At 37.2% G+C, this 13,457-nt stretch overlaps 1 protein-coding gene across 5 annotated transcripts in view; it reads left to right on the forward strand.

The window, feature by feature from the left end:
• LOC128885071 (F-actin-monooxygenase MICAL3) overlaps positions 1-13,457 on the forward strand; it is a 60,655-nt gene that overhangs the window by 43,842 nt on the left and 3,356 nt on the right. Inside the window, exons 11-26 of one of the 5 annotated variants that reach the window (XM_054138822.1) lie at positions 812-1,051; positions 1,718-1,859; positions 1,970-2,091; positions 2,140-2,364; positions 2,828-2,987; positions 3,079-3,242; positions 3,320-3,522; positions 3,608-3,789; positions 3,876-4,000; positions 7,601-11,137; positions 11,256-11,285; positions 12,034-12,178; positions 12,260-12,407; positions 12,473-12,582; positions 12,651-12,824; positions 12,953-13,067. In XM_054138822.1, the coding sequence (XP_053994797.1) occupies positions 812-1,051; positions 1,718-1,859; positions 1,970-2,091; positions 2,140-2,364; positions 2,828-2,987; positions 3,079-3,242; positions 3,320-3,522; positions 3,608-3,789; positions 3,876-4,000; positions 7,601-11,137; positions 11,256-11,285; positions 12,034-12,178; positions 12,260-12,407; positions 12,473-12,582; positions 12,651-12,824; positions 12,953-13,067 (5,822 nt within the window). Of the gene's footprint in view, positions 1-811; positions 1,052-1,717; positions 1,860-1,969; positions 2,092-2,139; positions 2,365-2,827; positions 2,988-3,078; positions 3,243-3,319; positions 3,523-3,607; positions 3,790-3,875; positions 4,001-7,600; positions 11,138-11,255; positions 11,374-12,033; positions 12,179-12,259; positions 12,408-12,472; positions 12,583-12,650; positions 12,825-12,952; positions 13,068-13,457 lie in introns of those variants that run through there. The other 4 variants (XM_054138823.1, XM_054138825.1, XM_054138824.1 and 1 more) reach the window with 4 other exon arrangements.

Below are 13,457 nucleotides of genomic sequence, written 5' to 3' on the forward strand. Positions count from 1 at the left end.
TATCCTATAGTCATGGTGGCAGAAGATTGAAGCACTTATGTATCGTGGGATATTCATATCGTTCTTAATCGTAATTATTGGAGTTGCCATTGCCATGACGCTGAAGGAAGTCATTGCATTCTAGTCCCTTCGCATAATCAACGAAAGTGTCAGTGGAACGTTGCGAACACTATCGGTTATGTTTGAAACTTTTTCTAGATACATACTTATATAAATATTTGTTTATGTCATAATATATTTGCTACGCCGGCTTTTTGTATTTGTCCCATTTACTAAAAGTATTTTAAATGAACAGATTACGGTAGATAACATTAAAGTTGTGTTCTTTTTTTTTGCTCTAATCAATACAACTTGTTCAAAACAGTGTAGTTCATTGAACATTCGAGAAACAGAACAGATGATGTCCACTAAGTACACTGTTTTAAACAAATTATGATAGAGTTCTTTCCTATTTGTTATAATAAATGTCCCGCTAGAAGAAGAAAATCTAGATCTCAAACAGTAGAAACCACATTTAACGATCTCGTTTTGCGAAGAACAGACATTGGTAGCGTAGCCAAAACTCGAGATAGAAAACCCTCGATCTTCGTCTACCTTGTTATCTTTTTTTTTTTTGCAACACACATCTTGTCACTTATAATCGTCCGAATGTAATAGATAGTTGAACCACGTAACATAAGGTGTGTAAATTGTGTATATTAATTTAACGAAAATGAGACTTAAAGCTGGAAAACAGAAACAGACGTTCGGATTGTCGAAGTAATCGAGAAATTAATGTGACGCTGTTGTACGTTTTGCGGTGCACGTAAAGGAGGAAAGGCAGAAGAGACTCAGCGAAATAGAACAAAATCGCGCAGAACGTATGAGAAGGCGACAATATTTGCGAAAGATGGCAACGCAGCAATTCTACAAAAGTATGCAGATGCTGCAGGCGAATGCGAAACGCGAGAAAGACGAGCCGTTCGAAGATTATTCGATATTCTTGTATCGTCAAACAGCGGCGGATTTCAAGGATAGAGTGAAATATATAGAACAGAAAATATTGCACCCAGTAAGCTGGAGAGTGAATAATTTGGGAGTGTACAATGTCTTTTCTTTTTCTTTTAAGTAAGCTTTTAACAAACAGCTACACATCAGTCGAAGAATATTATTATCATTGTATTCATCCAATGGATATGATGGATGATGTGATAAAATATATATGATATAATACAATAAATTTTGTATGTAAACGACATAGTCATTGAACTGGTCGTTTGTATACTAATTTATTTTATTACGGCCAGCAATCAAATCGTACTGTTATTTTTTTCATTAAAAATTAAAAACGGTGTGTGTTAACTAACTGTACAAAAAGAGTACAAGTCTACGAATTTTATGCATGCGATATGCATCAATAATATTAAACAATGCGAAGACTTCCAGATATGTTGCTAACTGTTCTCACAAAGTAATGGTATTCGTTATATCAACAGAATATTTGTATATATTTTTTTAAATGCTCTGACACTAACGCAATACACTATGAAGGAAACAAACGCTAATCGGCTAATAATAACAAATGTATATTAATCAAATTCCTGATTTTCCTACCATCCGCTGGGATTACGAATTATGATGGCATTTTCGCTTCCTTTTACAAGTGTTATGAATTTGTGATTGTCTTTATAGTTCCGTGCGTATGTTCAATTCATTTCACGCTACAAATTGTTTTTAGGATAGAGAACCCAAGATACATGCTGGTCATCGTAGAAACAGTATAGATGAAGAATTCTCAGGAAGAATAAAAAATATCGAGGATAAATTGAAGGGATCTACTCCATCCGAAAAGAAGCCCAAGGATCTTCTACGTGCCATTGGTATGTGTTATAATATTTTTCTCCAAAATATATGCGAATTATATGAGTGCCATTTTGTTGGTGCAACTATTCTCCATCTTTCGCACAACTTGAAGATTCCGTACTTTCAGGCAAAATCGAGAAAAGCGATTGGAACGTGAAGGAGATCGAAAAGAAAATCGAGGAGAATAAAATGGGTCGTTCCGTTCGACACGAAAAAGTAGAACGAGTCCCGAAATGGAGTCGAGAGCAGGTTGGCATATTAAAGATTAAATGTACTCGCTGGTCAACGTTTTTTCAGATGTGTATATGCTTCATTCAGTTTTTAGCTCGACAAATCAAGATGGAGAAGAAGGGGCGTGATCAGAAGGATACAGATAGTAAGTACGCTGATATTGACAATACCCTGAAGAGTATAGACAGGAAGATCAAAGAGGGTAATGTGCTCGGGTACAATAAAGTCTCAGCTATGGCTGAGCAGTTTTCGAATAAAAGTCAAGACGCGGAGCCCAGGGTGCAGAAATCGGTAAATACGATGTCACAGAATCTCAGTACTCGAGGATATAGTCAGCAAGATGTTCGAAGTCTTTGTGATGTTCATTATATTTTGTACAGCACTTTGTGCGAGACAGTTAATTCGTTCCATGTACCCGTCTGTCTGTCTGTCTGTCTGTAAATATTATTTATTCATTTTTCACAGGATACAAGTGAATACATTTTAATACACATTTAGTGTAGCGTCTATAACTAGTAACATCCACTACTAAACTATTTACTAAAATGTCAAAGATCCTGATAATATACTTTCTAGTACTATACTTACAATATGTAGTAATACCTTTTATTTATACATCGCAACGTAACAATTAATGCGTTACTAAAGATGATCCTGGTTTCATTTAAATGAAATATATGTGCTGACTAAAATTCTTTTGTATTGAACATTGCAAGGTAATAGTTACTACTTCAGTTTCGAATATTTTTTACAGAATATTAAGCCAACGATAACGTTGCCTACACAAGGAGGTGCGGAGGTGTGTCATTTCTGCAATAAGAGAGTTTATTTGATGGAAAGACTTAGTGCCGAAGGAAAATTCTTCCATCGAGGATGTTTCCGTTGTGAATATTGCTCTACCTCGTTAAGAATAGGTTTGGCATTCGTTCTAATATTTGTCATTTATTCTTATATTTTAAAGTCGAGTCGAATAAATTTGTATTCGCTCGTTCCTTACTTGCATAGGAAACCATACATTCGATCGGGAGAAAAATGGAGGACGATTCTATTGCACGCAACACTTTGGCTTCTCGGGAACGATAAAAGCTCGCGCAGAAAAGAAGAGACTTACCGTATTAAATAAAGAGAATATACCTAATGCACCTGTAAACTTAAAAACACCTGAAAAGGTATCGTTCGAGTTCTAATTCCGTACATAAATTACTCTTTTGTAATCAGTGGTATGAATTAGAATTATTACTCTTAGACAAAGATACCTTTGGAGGGCGTTGTCGGACTTGATTTGCTCGATCGTGGTCAAACGCCTGAGAGAATAGAATTCGAAAACTTAGCTGGTATATCAGATGCTGAGGAACCTCAAAGTCAAATGGATGAGGATGAATGGACGGACAGAAATTTCGGTGCTTCCACTGCAGAAATGGGGTCTAGTGACGACATTTCGGACATGAGGTAATTTACTTCCACCTTTTTCTAGAAAGAGCGTTTTCTTTTCCTTTTATTTACTTTGCAAATTTGTTGTTTATTGTTTCATTAGTGATTCAGACGACGATAACGAAGTATATGAGGAAGCAATAGATCAACCACTGACAACTGAAGGAACTCTTGAACTTGCTAAAAATTGGACGTTACGGTATTCTCATCCGCATGCAGAAATGGGCCAATCCGACACAGGTAGCAACGAATATGAAGATTCTAGCGATGAATATACGAACGAAGGTACCGTTATAGTAAATCTGTTTACTATTTGGCCAATTGTAGAAGCAGTTTTCTTACGGTTCTTGTTTATTATGACTGTTATTCAGATGACGAGAGTACAACTGCTACGGAAGACGAAGAGGATATACGTGCAAGAGAACTGAGGAAGCAAGAAGTTTGGCTGAAGCATCCTACTCGCAGTTCCAGTACGGACACTGGTTCAGAAACGGAGGTGAAAATTTCTCAAGATACTGTAGATAATATAACTCAAGAGTCAGTCGTACTTCCCGAATCTGTATCTGTGCAAGCCTCTAATTTAGTACCTCCCCAGGAAACGAACACGATTAACAGTGAAACCGTAATCGATCAAGACGTTATTGACACTAAAACTATTCAAAACCCATTGAATACAGAAACATTACAAAGTGATCAATCAGTAGTAAATACAGATGGACAAATAGGGAACACATCTCAAAGCGCAGCATGTGGAAGCATAATTTCAATACCTGATCCCTCCCTTGATTTGACTATAGATAACTCAGTAAATAATGTCGCTAATTCAGAAATGCCTTTACTCACTTCTAATCAGTTTGAAAATAGATTAAATAAAAATAAAGATACCAAAGAATATATTTCCGAATATGAAAGTCTAGTAGAAGAAAATGTTTCAAACTCAACTAAACTCCCGGAAGTCTTAAATGAGTCGCCAAATGAAACTAAACATAATAATTCTATCTCAGAACTCAGTAATATCGGTATTAATGAATTAAGTAATGAAATAGTTTCCTTCGATGACCTAGTAAGTAAATTAAATGTTATCCACGATGAATCATCCCAAAATAAAATTTCTGATAACAATGATTTAAACAATAAGGTTATCCCCGGTTTAAATGTTGAAACTACAGAAGCAAGTAATATATTAAATACTCAACTGCAAACAGCGTTTGCAGGAATTATGCTTCCAGATGCTATACCAATTAGTCAAACTAGTTATGATAGTACAATGCTGCCTAACGCCGAAGAAAGTGCAAGCTTCAAGGAGAAACTACCGGATCTGATAACTTCTTCTCCGAATCGCAGTAGAGAATCATCACCATCTTCCTCGTCTGAAATTTATAAGTCAACCGAAACATTGTACGATGAATTATGCACGTCCGACGCGCAAGATAAAATTACTGTAGACGAATTAGAAAATGACCTGTTGGACGGAAGAGAGAACAAGTTGAAATTGTTCATAAAAGATATTGAACGAATACCAACCGTGACCATTACTTCTCCATCTCCAACGAATGAGAAACCACTACATGGTTCGCCATCTGTCGAAGTTATGAAGTTAACGGTTCCCAAAGAAGTCCGTAGACAACCAGTTCAAACCGAAGGGAATAGTTCGTTTGACAAATTAAAACGAGATTTACGGCAAAGAAAAGCGAAGAACAAAATTCCAGTGGGTGAACTTCGACCACTGTCCAGAGAAAATGCTCAACAAAAAATGAATAAGTATTTTGTACCAGAGAAAAAACAAAAAACAAAGAGTCAAAATACAATTGCTGGTAATGAAAATTTGCCTGATGTTAAGGTCGTCGAGCTAGACATTAAACCCAAGTTATCCGCGAAAGTTGAAGCTAAGGATATAATGAAATATTTTCAGAAAACAAAACTTGGGTCTCCTGAAAAATTAGAAACTCTTAGCGACGACAAAAGACATGAAGATGAATGTGATATAAGCATGGCTATCGATGACAGCGATACTGATGCTATCAATTTGCAGTTTGAAGAAATAGGACAAGAGGTTGGAAACACACTTTCAATCGATATTGAAGATATAGAAGCTAAACTAGATTTGAATACTCCATCCATAGATATGCATTTAGAAAACGCAGAAGAGTATACAACAAATAAAAATAACATAGAAGAATCTGTGGCATCTTCTACAACAGTTGAAAATAAAATTGGTGTACTACAAATGGATTCTGTAAACGAAGAAAATATTAATTTAAACAGTAATGTCGTAAAAAATAAATTACGCGAAGAGAAGGTAGACGTTAACATTGATACATGTAAAAGTATTGAGATTAATGCAAAAGAAACAACGTTTATTCCACACATTGACAGCAACACCTTACAATCTACGTTACACGAAGAAAAAACAGATGCGATAGCGCATTCTTGTGAAAATACGGAAATTAATGCAAACCAAACAATATTACCTTCACAACTCGACAACAACATACTAGAAAGTAAATTAAACAAAAATGAAACACACGTTGTAATTGATCCTCGGGATATCGAAAGTAATGCAAAACAAATAACGTTTACTTCATATCTTGATAAAATTAAAATAGCCGATATTAATAAAAATAATACTTTGCGTGCAAGTGATAGTAATCTAAATGTAAGAAAACAGATTGCTAATATAACCGATGGGTTACATAAAAACTCCAAATCTTCTTCTGAATTAACAAGCCTTTCACCTGGTTGCGAATTAATCGCGAAAGTTAAAATTGTCGAACAAAATATCGAAACACCAAAACAAGTAAATAAAATAAATATAAGTAGTAACATAATTTCTTTGGGCCCAGGGGAGGAAACTCCAAGGAGACCAGAAAGGAAACATGTTCAGCATGAATTCAGTTCTTCAGCGAAGTCTAGAACTAGTAATATACCATCTGTTCCTGAAGTTCCAGCAAGGAAAAGATCAACAAAAAGAAAGCCTACCTTTGCATCTTCCTTAGAAGAATCTACCTCTAATATACAATCGAGTTTCGTCGCAACCAATGAAAGATTGACAATACCAGACATTGTTACCGTTAAACACGAAAATACTATTAAGGAAGGGACTAACAACCCAAAACACTTGGCTGAAACAGTCAAAGACAAGTCCAGTGGAACGAGCAAAATTTCGAACACATTAAAAAATACTCCTGCTGAGCAGAAACATTCTCACTTCACAAAGCCTTCGCCATCGAACAAATCCGATCAACTCGAATCAACAAAATCTGTACCTCCTAAAATCGATCGATCAAAGAAAGATAGATGTGTAGTGTCCTAACATATGTAAAGCAACTTTATAATCGATACAACATATATGAATTAATCTTTAATTGCTACGAGTACATTACATACAGCGAAGAAATCAATTAACATAATTGTTACATCTCTGCGAAAGTGTATTTTTCAGTTTTATGCCTAATGTTTAGGGAAATTATGTGAGATACGTTAATAAAGTAAAAATAGATATTACTTGTAGTTGGCTGATGGTGATGTATCATTTTAAAGTACCCAAGGCCATTGAAGAAAAGGTAAAGCATTTTTATATACGAATGGAGTGATCTATCATACTAATATTGAATTAACAGTGACTCAAACCGATTGATTGTTTGTGCTTGGTTTAGTGTTCGTGCTAAAACTAGCAATGTAACTTACCAATTTTTTATTAATTTGGAAATTACCACCAGCCAATACTTTATTAAAAATCTCACTGTGTCATTTTAGTATATTTCAAGCAATCATCGTCATAATTAATTTCACATTGCAAAGTGGGCAATTACAAGTGATTAATTAATTAGGAGCATTATACATTTTTTCGATAAATTCGTCTCACACTTAAAACTCATCGTAACAATGGATTTGTATGTCAATATTTGAACTCTAAAAAGTGTTGAAAGAAAGTAAGAAATTTTATGTACAGAGCATTGTTCTGATCGAGTGCATCGTGTTCCTTGGACTTTTACTTGTCATCTGACTAATACACTAAAAATGAGTTTCTGTTTTCCGATAACACCTAATGTATCCAATGCTCTCGTTCTCTTACTAATCGACGTGTGTTCCGCAGGTTGCCTCTAACGATGCTACATCAGAGGAAAGCGAGGAGAATTCTGCCACGGAAATATCAACAGACTCCGAATTCGAGCACGATGGCGCGACTCCCACTCAGCACGAGATACCAGAAATCACAATCAACGATTCGTTTGTCCGCAAGACCAGGGGAAATTACGCTGAACCTAAGAGAGTTCAAGTGAAGAGCAAAGTTATATTACCGTCCAATGGCAACCTGAAGCAAGAAAAAGTCACAGATGCAAAGTCACAGTTGAAGAAAACTGTTCACGCTATTAATCCTTCCCACCCAGAAAAGGAAGGGAACACGAATTTACCAGGGTCCAATCATATACACCGAGCACCACTGATAAATCCTCGTAAAGGTGATTATTTATTGAATCGAACCCACTCAACGGAAGGCATCGCTTCCAAGTTATCCTTGGAACTGAAGAAGAAGTATTTACTCGGTGGCACAGCATTCGGTGGTTCCGTTATGAAATCTGGATCGGCGTCGAACGTGGACACTCAGCTACGAAACCTGACCGACGCCATTTCTCAGCATCAAAAGCTCTTGAACCCAGCCCCAGAACCAAGTCCTACGATGCAAGCGTTCTTGCAAGGCACTAGTAAACTGCGATCGAACAATACTCAACTTTCACCCATATCACCTACAACTCTCTTCTCCTCGTCTCCGATACGACCATACACCGCCAACCGTTCCCCTAAAAATTTACTAAATAACGACAATCCTATCTACAAAGCCACGATTTTGAATGATGTATCAAAGACCCAGTTGCCAGACTTGGTAAAGGAATCGAGTATTCTGAAGTCAAAAACTGCCCCTAACATTGTCTGCACCGAGTCTAAGAGCGTGACAGACAAAGAGACAAAGAAGGTACAAGTAACGTCTAGTCAAATTAAAAATACCGAGATACTGGAGAATGCGAAAAACTCCCAAAATGTAGAGAATAATTTCACAGGACACATGGAGGAGACCAACGGTTTCAGGCCACGGAGTCCGTTACACGAGACCTCCATCATAGTGCCTCAAGTGGATTGGAGTAAGAATAAGGAGGAGACGAAGGAGACAGCCAGTAGCGGGGACTCGGAGATAGACAGTGATTCTTTGTCTTCCAGCGATGGTGAAGCGGAACAAGGAGTTCAGGCTCAGAAATTGGTTGCTGTGAACTTGTCCCCGCCTCGATTGCAAATTCATAGTACAGAGGGACACCTTTTATTAGACGAGGAAGCAGATAAATGCAGGGACTTCGACGACGGTCAATCGTTTGAACCCGACTCCATAGAGTGTTCACTCCTGCGGGACAAAGAGTTGAACGATAAGGCAAAGTTAACAACACTGGATCCAATTCCCTGCGCGAACGAAACGTCGGTGGAACTGGAAATAGTGAAGAACGAAATCGAGCAGCTGGAATTGCAGGACGACGGCAAGAAAAGCGTTAGCAATTGCAGTAGCCCCACGTCGGTAGCTTCTGCTATATCCAACAAGCATGACGATTCCGAGGAAAACGATCTCACCACGGCGGCGCTCACTGAAACCGAATTCTCAGAATGGGCTCGCGATGGCGAGGTTCTAGTTTCAGACGATTTGCGAGATGTTGAATTTAACATTAATCCAGAGTTCATCACCACGAGAAGGAAGACTACGTCTGACTCCACGAGATTAGGCTACGGCCCCATAACAATAGCCAAAGAAGAAGATTTGACGGATCAGGACTTGGATTCTATTAAATTCGATAAGAAGTCAGCCATCCTTGCTAATGATACCTCGAAACTTCTAGCTAACGGTGAAAACATAGATTTCATGGACACTGATAACGATTCGTTATTGGATGATAGCCTGCAAGACGCTTCTAATATGGCGATGCTCAAGAACAGAGGATACGTCGAATTTGTGAATATTAAAAGCTCTTCGACGCCTGCTGGTTCCCGGGAAAAATTATTCGCCGATGCTCCTATAGCGAAATTGGACGTAGAGAATGATTCGTGCTCGGAAGAAGATGTGTATAATAATAGAAATGTGATAGAAATAAATCCAATTACGATGGACGACGTGAGGAATAGGTTGAACGGTGCTGTGAAGAAAGCAGAAATAGAAGAAAATACAGATGCAAAGTTGAATAGCAGACAAGATCAACCCATCGTTGAAGCAGTGAACAAGGAACTGTTTCAATCGATGGAAGAGGATAGTTTATTGATCGTCGAGCCAGCCGAAGATACCACAACTAGCGAAGTAATCACAGTTCTGGCCAGCCCTGTCAATCCACAAGTTTCTATAGTTCCAGCTCTAACGCAAGGCCCCAGTCAGGAGGAACAGACGAAAACGGTGGCAGACTCCAGCAATCCGGATTACTTGGAGTACGTGAAACGTCTACAATCCCGAATCGCCGAATTTAGCAACGCTAAAGATTCTATAGACGTGAGAAAGTCGAAGAGAAAGAATTCGAAGACTTCTTTGCAGTCCCGCACCGCTGAGATGATAGCAGAGGAGATCAAGAGTCAAGAAATAGCGGTGAACAATAGTTTTAACTCTCCAGTTACCTCGAGGAAACTGGAAGAAATTACGAGGGAGAGGTCCAAGCAGAAGAATGTAATACAAGATTTACTGATGGACAAACTAGAGGCTCACAAACAAAAATCCGCGGAGAAGAAGGCAAGAAGAGCTGCCAGAGCTTCATCTTTTAACTCGACACCCGTTTTGTCACCGATAAGACCACCAATACCTAACGCTTCGCCTGTGAACAAATTTGTGCCCACGTCCATAGTAACACCAACGAACAGTCCACTGCGAACCACATTTGCTGAGTCTAAAAATTCTCTGGTGATGGAAAGGTCTCAAGAGCCTCAGCAATTCTCTTGGAAGTCTGAAACTGAAAGGACAGAGAACGACGAAAAGGACAGAAATGAGGTTCAACCCTCTGAGAGTGTCACATCAGTTCAAGCAAACAACGAAGCAGAAAACTTCTTCAAAACACCAGTTGCTCCTCCTAGGTTGAAGCACGAGGAGGCGAAGAGAACAGCAGAAAAGGCAAGGCAAGATGCTAGAGAAAGAGCTAGATTGATGAGCGACGAGGACTTGGGTCTCAGTCCCGAGGACAAGATCAAGGAACTGAGAATGAAAGTGGCCAGAAGACAACTGTCGATGGATGATAAAAAGAGTAAAGAGGAAGCGGAACCTGAACCTAGAGCAAGATTTTATAGTACTGGAGCAAGCAAAACTGGATTAAAGCTCCAGACAAGCAAGAGTACAGACAATATGAAGGCTGTAGTAGAAGCAATAAATTTTGAAGGTTTATCTGCTACCAATGCGAAGTCGATGGACGAGCTATTGCATGCTAGTTCATCTCCAAAAGCGAATAACGCCACTACCGTCGTGAAAAGAGACAAAAAGCAAAAGCCGAAGGATCCTGAAAGAAGAAAGAGTATCATTCAGGCAGTGTCGGATTTCTTTTTCAAGAAAGACTCCTCGCCATCGCCGTCCAATCAGAAAGACAAATTGTCTATGTTCCGTCTGACATCTAAATCGAAAGGCAAAGTACGTATACACTATTGTTCGTCCATTTGTTATCTTCCACATTCTGTCTCTTGTACAAAGCGAATATGTTCCTGATTCATGATTTCCTTTTAACTAATAAGATTCTAAAATGTTTCAGTTATGTAAATCATATTCGGAAGGGTCAGATGTAAGCAACTCATAAGTCATAGATACTAATTTTTCCAGTATTAGCTTTCTTATATCACTATTTGTATTCGCTATTGTATATCGTGCAGGTACTATGATTTTATTTTCGTTTGCTGCATTTTCACGCCTGCTTTCAAGGGGTGACATATTAATTGGCATAAATTGTGTTAAATTTGATTTACATTGTACAGTTATTAAATACCTGTAGTAACAGTTTTCCCTGAAGTAAGCATGCGAGTTTATTGCATATATAAATTACTGGGTTCTCTCTATTTTGTAGAATGCTTTAATGAAACTGTTTTTAACATAAGTATAGAGTGTAAATATTAACAAAATATGAAGGATCTATTTACTGAATGAAATGACGCGTTAACAATATTTAATGCTCCAAAATACTATGAAATTTTATTATAATATAATTACGTAATTATAGAACGGTTGTTATTACATTCAATTTCTTGTTAAGTTTTTTTGTAACACGTTAATTCTATCAGTCAGAAATTTACATACTTAGAATGTTGGTTATTGTACTTGTATAGTATGTATTACTGTGTGTGTGTGTGTGTATGTGTGTTTTACAACTGCATTAACTTTCCATGGTGAGCTTACACTCTCTCGAGAGCGTTTATTTGTTTTCCATAGTTTTTATTTCTAGTATTAAAATATTCTTAGTTTCAGAAGCGAGTTAATTTTTCATATTTACCAAAGGTGTAACAGGAAATCATTGCTACAGGGAATTTCTTTTTCAGCTTGATAAGGTCGTACCAGCGAAAACTACTACAAGACCTAAAAGTGTTTGCGAAGGTATGCTCGCTAGAAATTTCCTAAACGAACATCCGCCACCAATTCCACCACCCCCACTTAACTACACTATATGTGCTACACAAGTATCAGGTATAGACCACATATATTCACTATCATAGTTGATAAATAATAAAATGAACGCTGTACTTTATAATGAATTTAATTTTGTAGATGATAGTTTATCAGAAGATGACACGAAGACAACAGCAGTGACGACATCATGTATGCAAAAAGCCACAATCACAGAAGGATCGTGCAATAGTATTTCTCGTAAATCAAAAACTACAAAACGAATAGCTAGACAAGCACAATTAAAAAGGTATACGACAAAAGACATTTCACGTTCTAAATATTTAAGAATATAATATATTATAATTTGATTAGGTTACGTATGGCTCAAGAAATACAAAGAAAATTAGAAGAAACGGAAGTTAAGCAAAGAGAATTAGAAAGTAGAGGTGTCAGCGTTGAAAAAGCTCTTCGTGGAGAAGGAGGTGAGGCCAAATGTTGTCATTATCAAGGACCTATCTATCGGTATCTAAATGCTATCATTATTATTTAGAATGTTCCGATCGAGAAGAAGCGGATTTACTCAGGGAATGGTTTGATCTGATGAAGGAACGAACGGAATTGCGTAGATATGAAAAAGAACTTTTAGTACGAGCTCAAGAGGTTCAGCTTGAAGATCGTCATGAAAGATTGCAACAAGAATTACGGGAACGTTTAGCTGACGATGGTTAATATTTTAATACAGCGTAACTATAATTGGGAATGCATTGAATACAAACTTTTCTTCAAATATTCTCTTAGGAAACTGTTTGGTAAAATAATGTAAAAGACAAAAGGTATATTTAAATTTTACAGATAATAAAAAGACCAGTGCTGATGTAAAAAAGGAAGGGGAAATTTTGACAGAAATGTTGGAAATCGTCGCGAAGCGGGATTCGCTCATCGCCCTTTTAGAAGAAGAGCGACAAAGGTGGTGTAAATCTACATGCCAAACATTAATACCTTTTTCTACACAAACACTTGCCTGCTCCTCGCACGAATCTAATTTCTGTTCTCATGATTTCAATGATACATCTTCTATCCTCACTTTGATAGTCATTTTACTCGCGTATGTGTTTTTTACTAACTTAATAGAATTCTTCGTTAACTTTCACAAAGACTGCTTAACATTTTTTACATCTTAAATATTTTTTTTACCTTATAAATTTCACAAATGATGCTCAGTTTTCTTCATTTTATAAATGAAAGGATTACTTCTTTATAATCAATTTCGTTTATAATATATTATATGATTCAGTTTTGAATGTTATTTCTTGTTATAATGCTATGCATATTTTTTATCGTACTCGTTTTTTAAAGT

Source organism: Hylaeus volcanicus, chromosome 2 (assembly GCF_026283585.1).
Source record: "Hylaeus volcanicus isolate JK05 chromosome 2, UHH_iyHylVolc1.0_haploid, whole genome shotgun sequence".
NCBI lineage: Eukaryota > Metazoa > Arthropoda > Insecta > Hymenoptera > Colletidae > Hylaeus > Hylaeus volcanicus.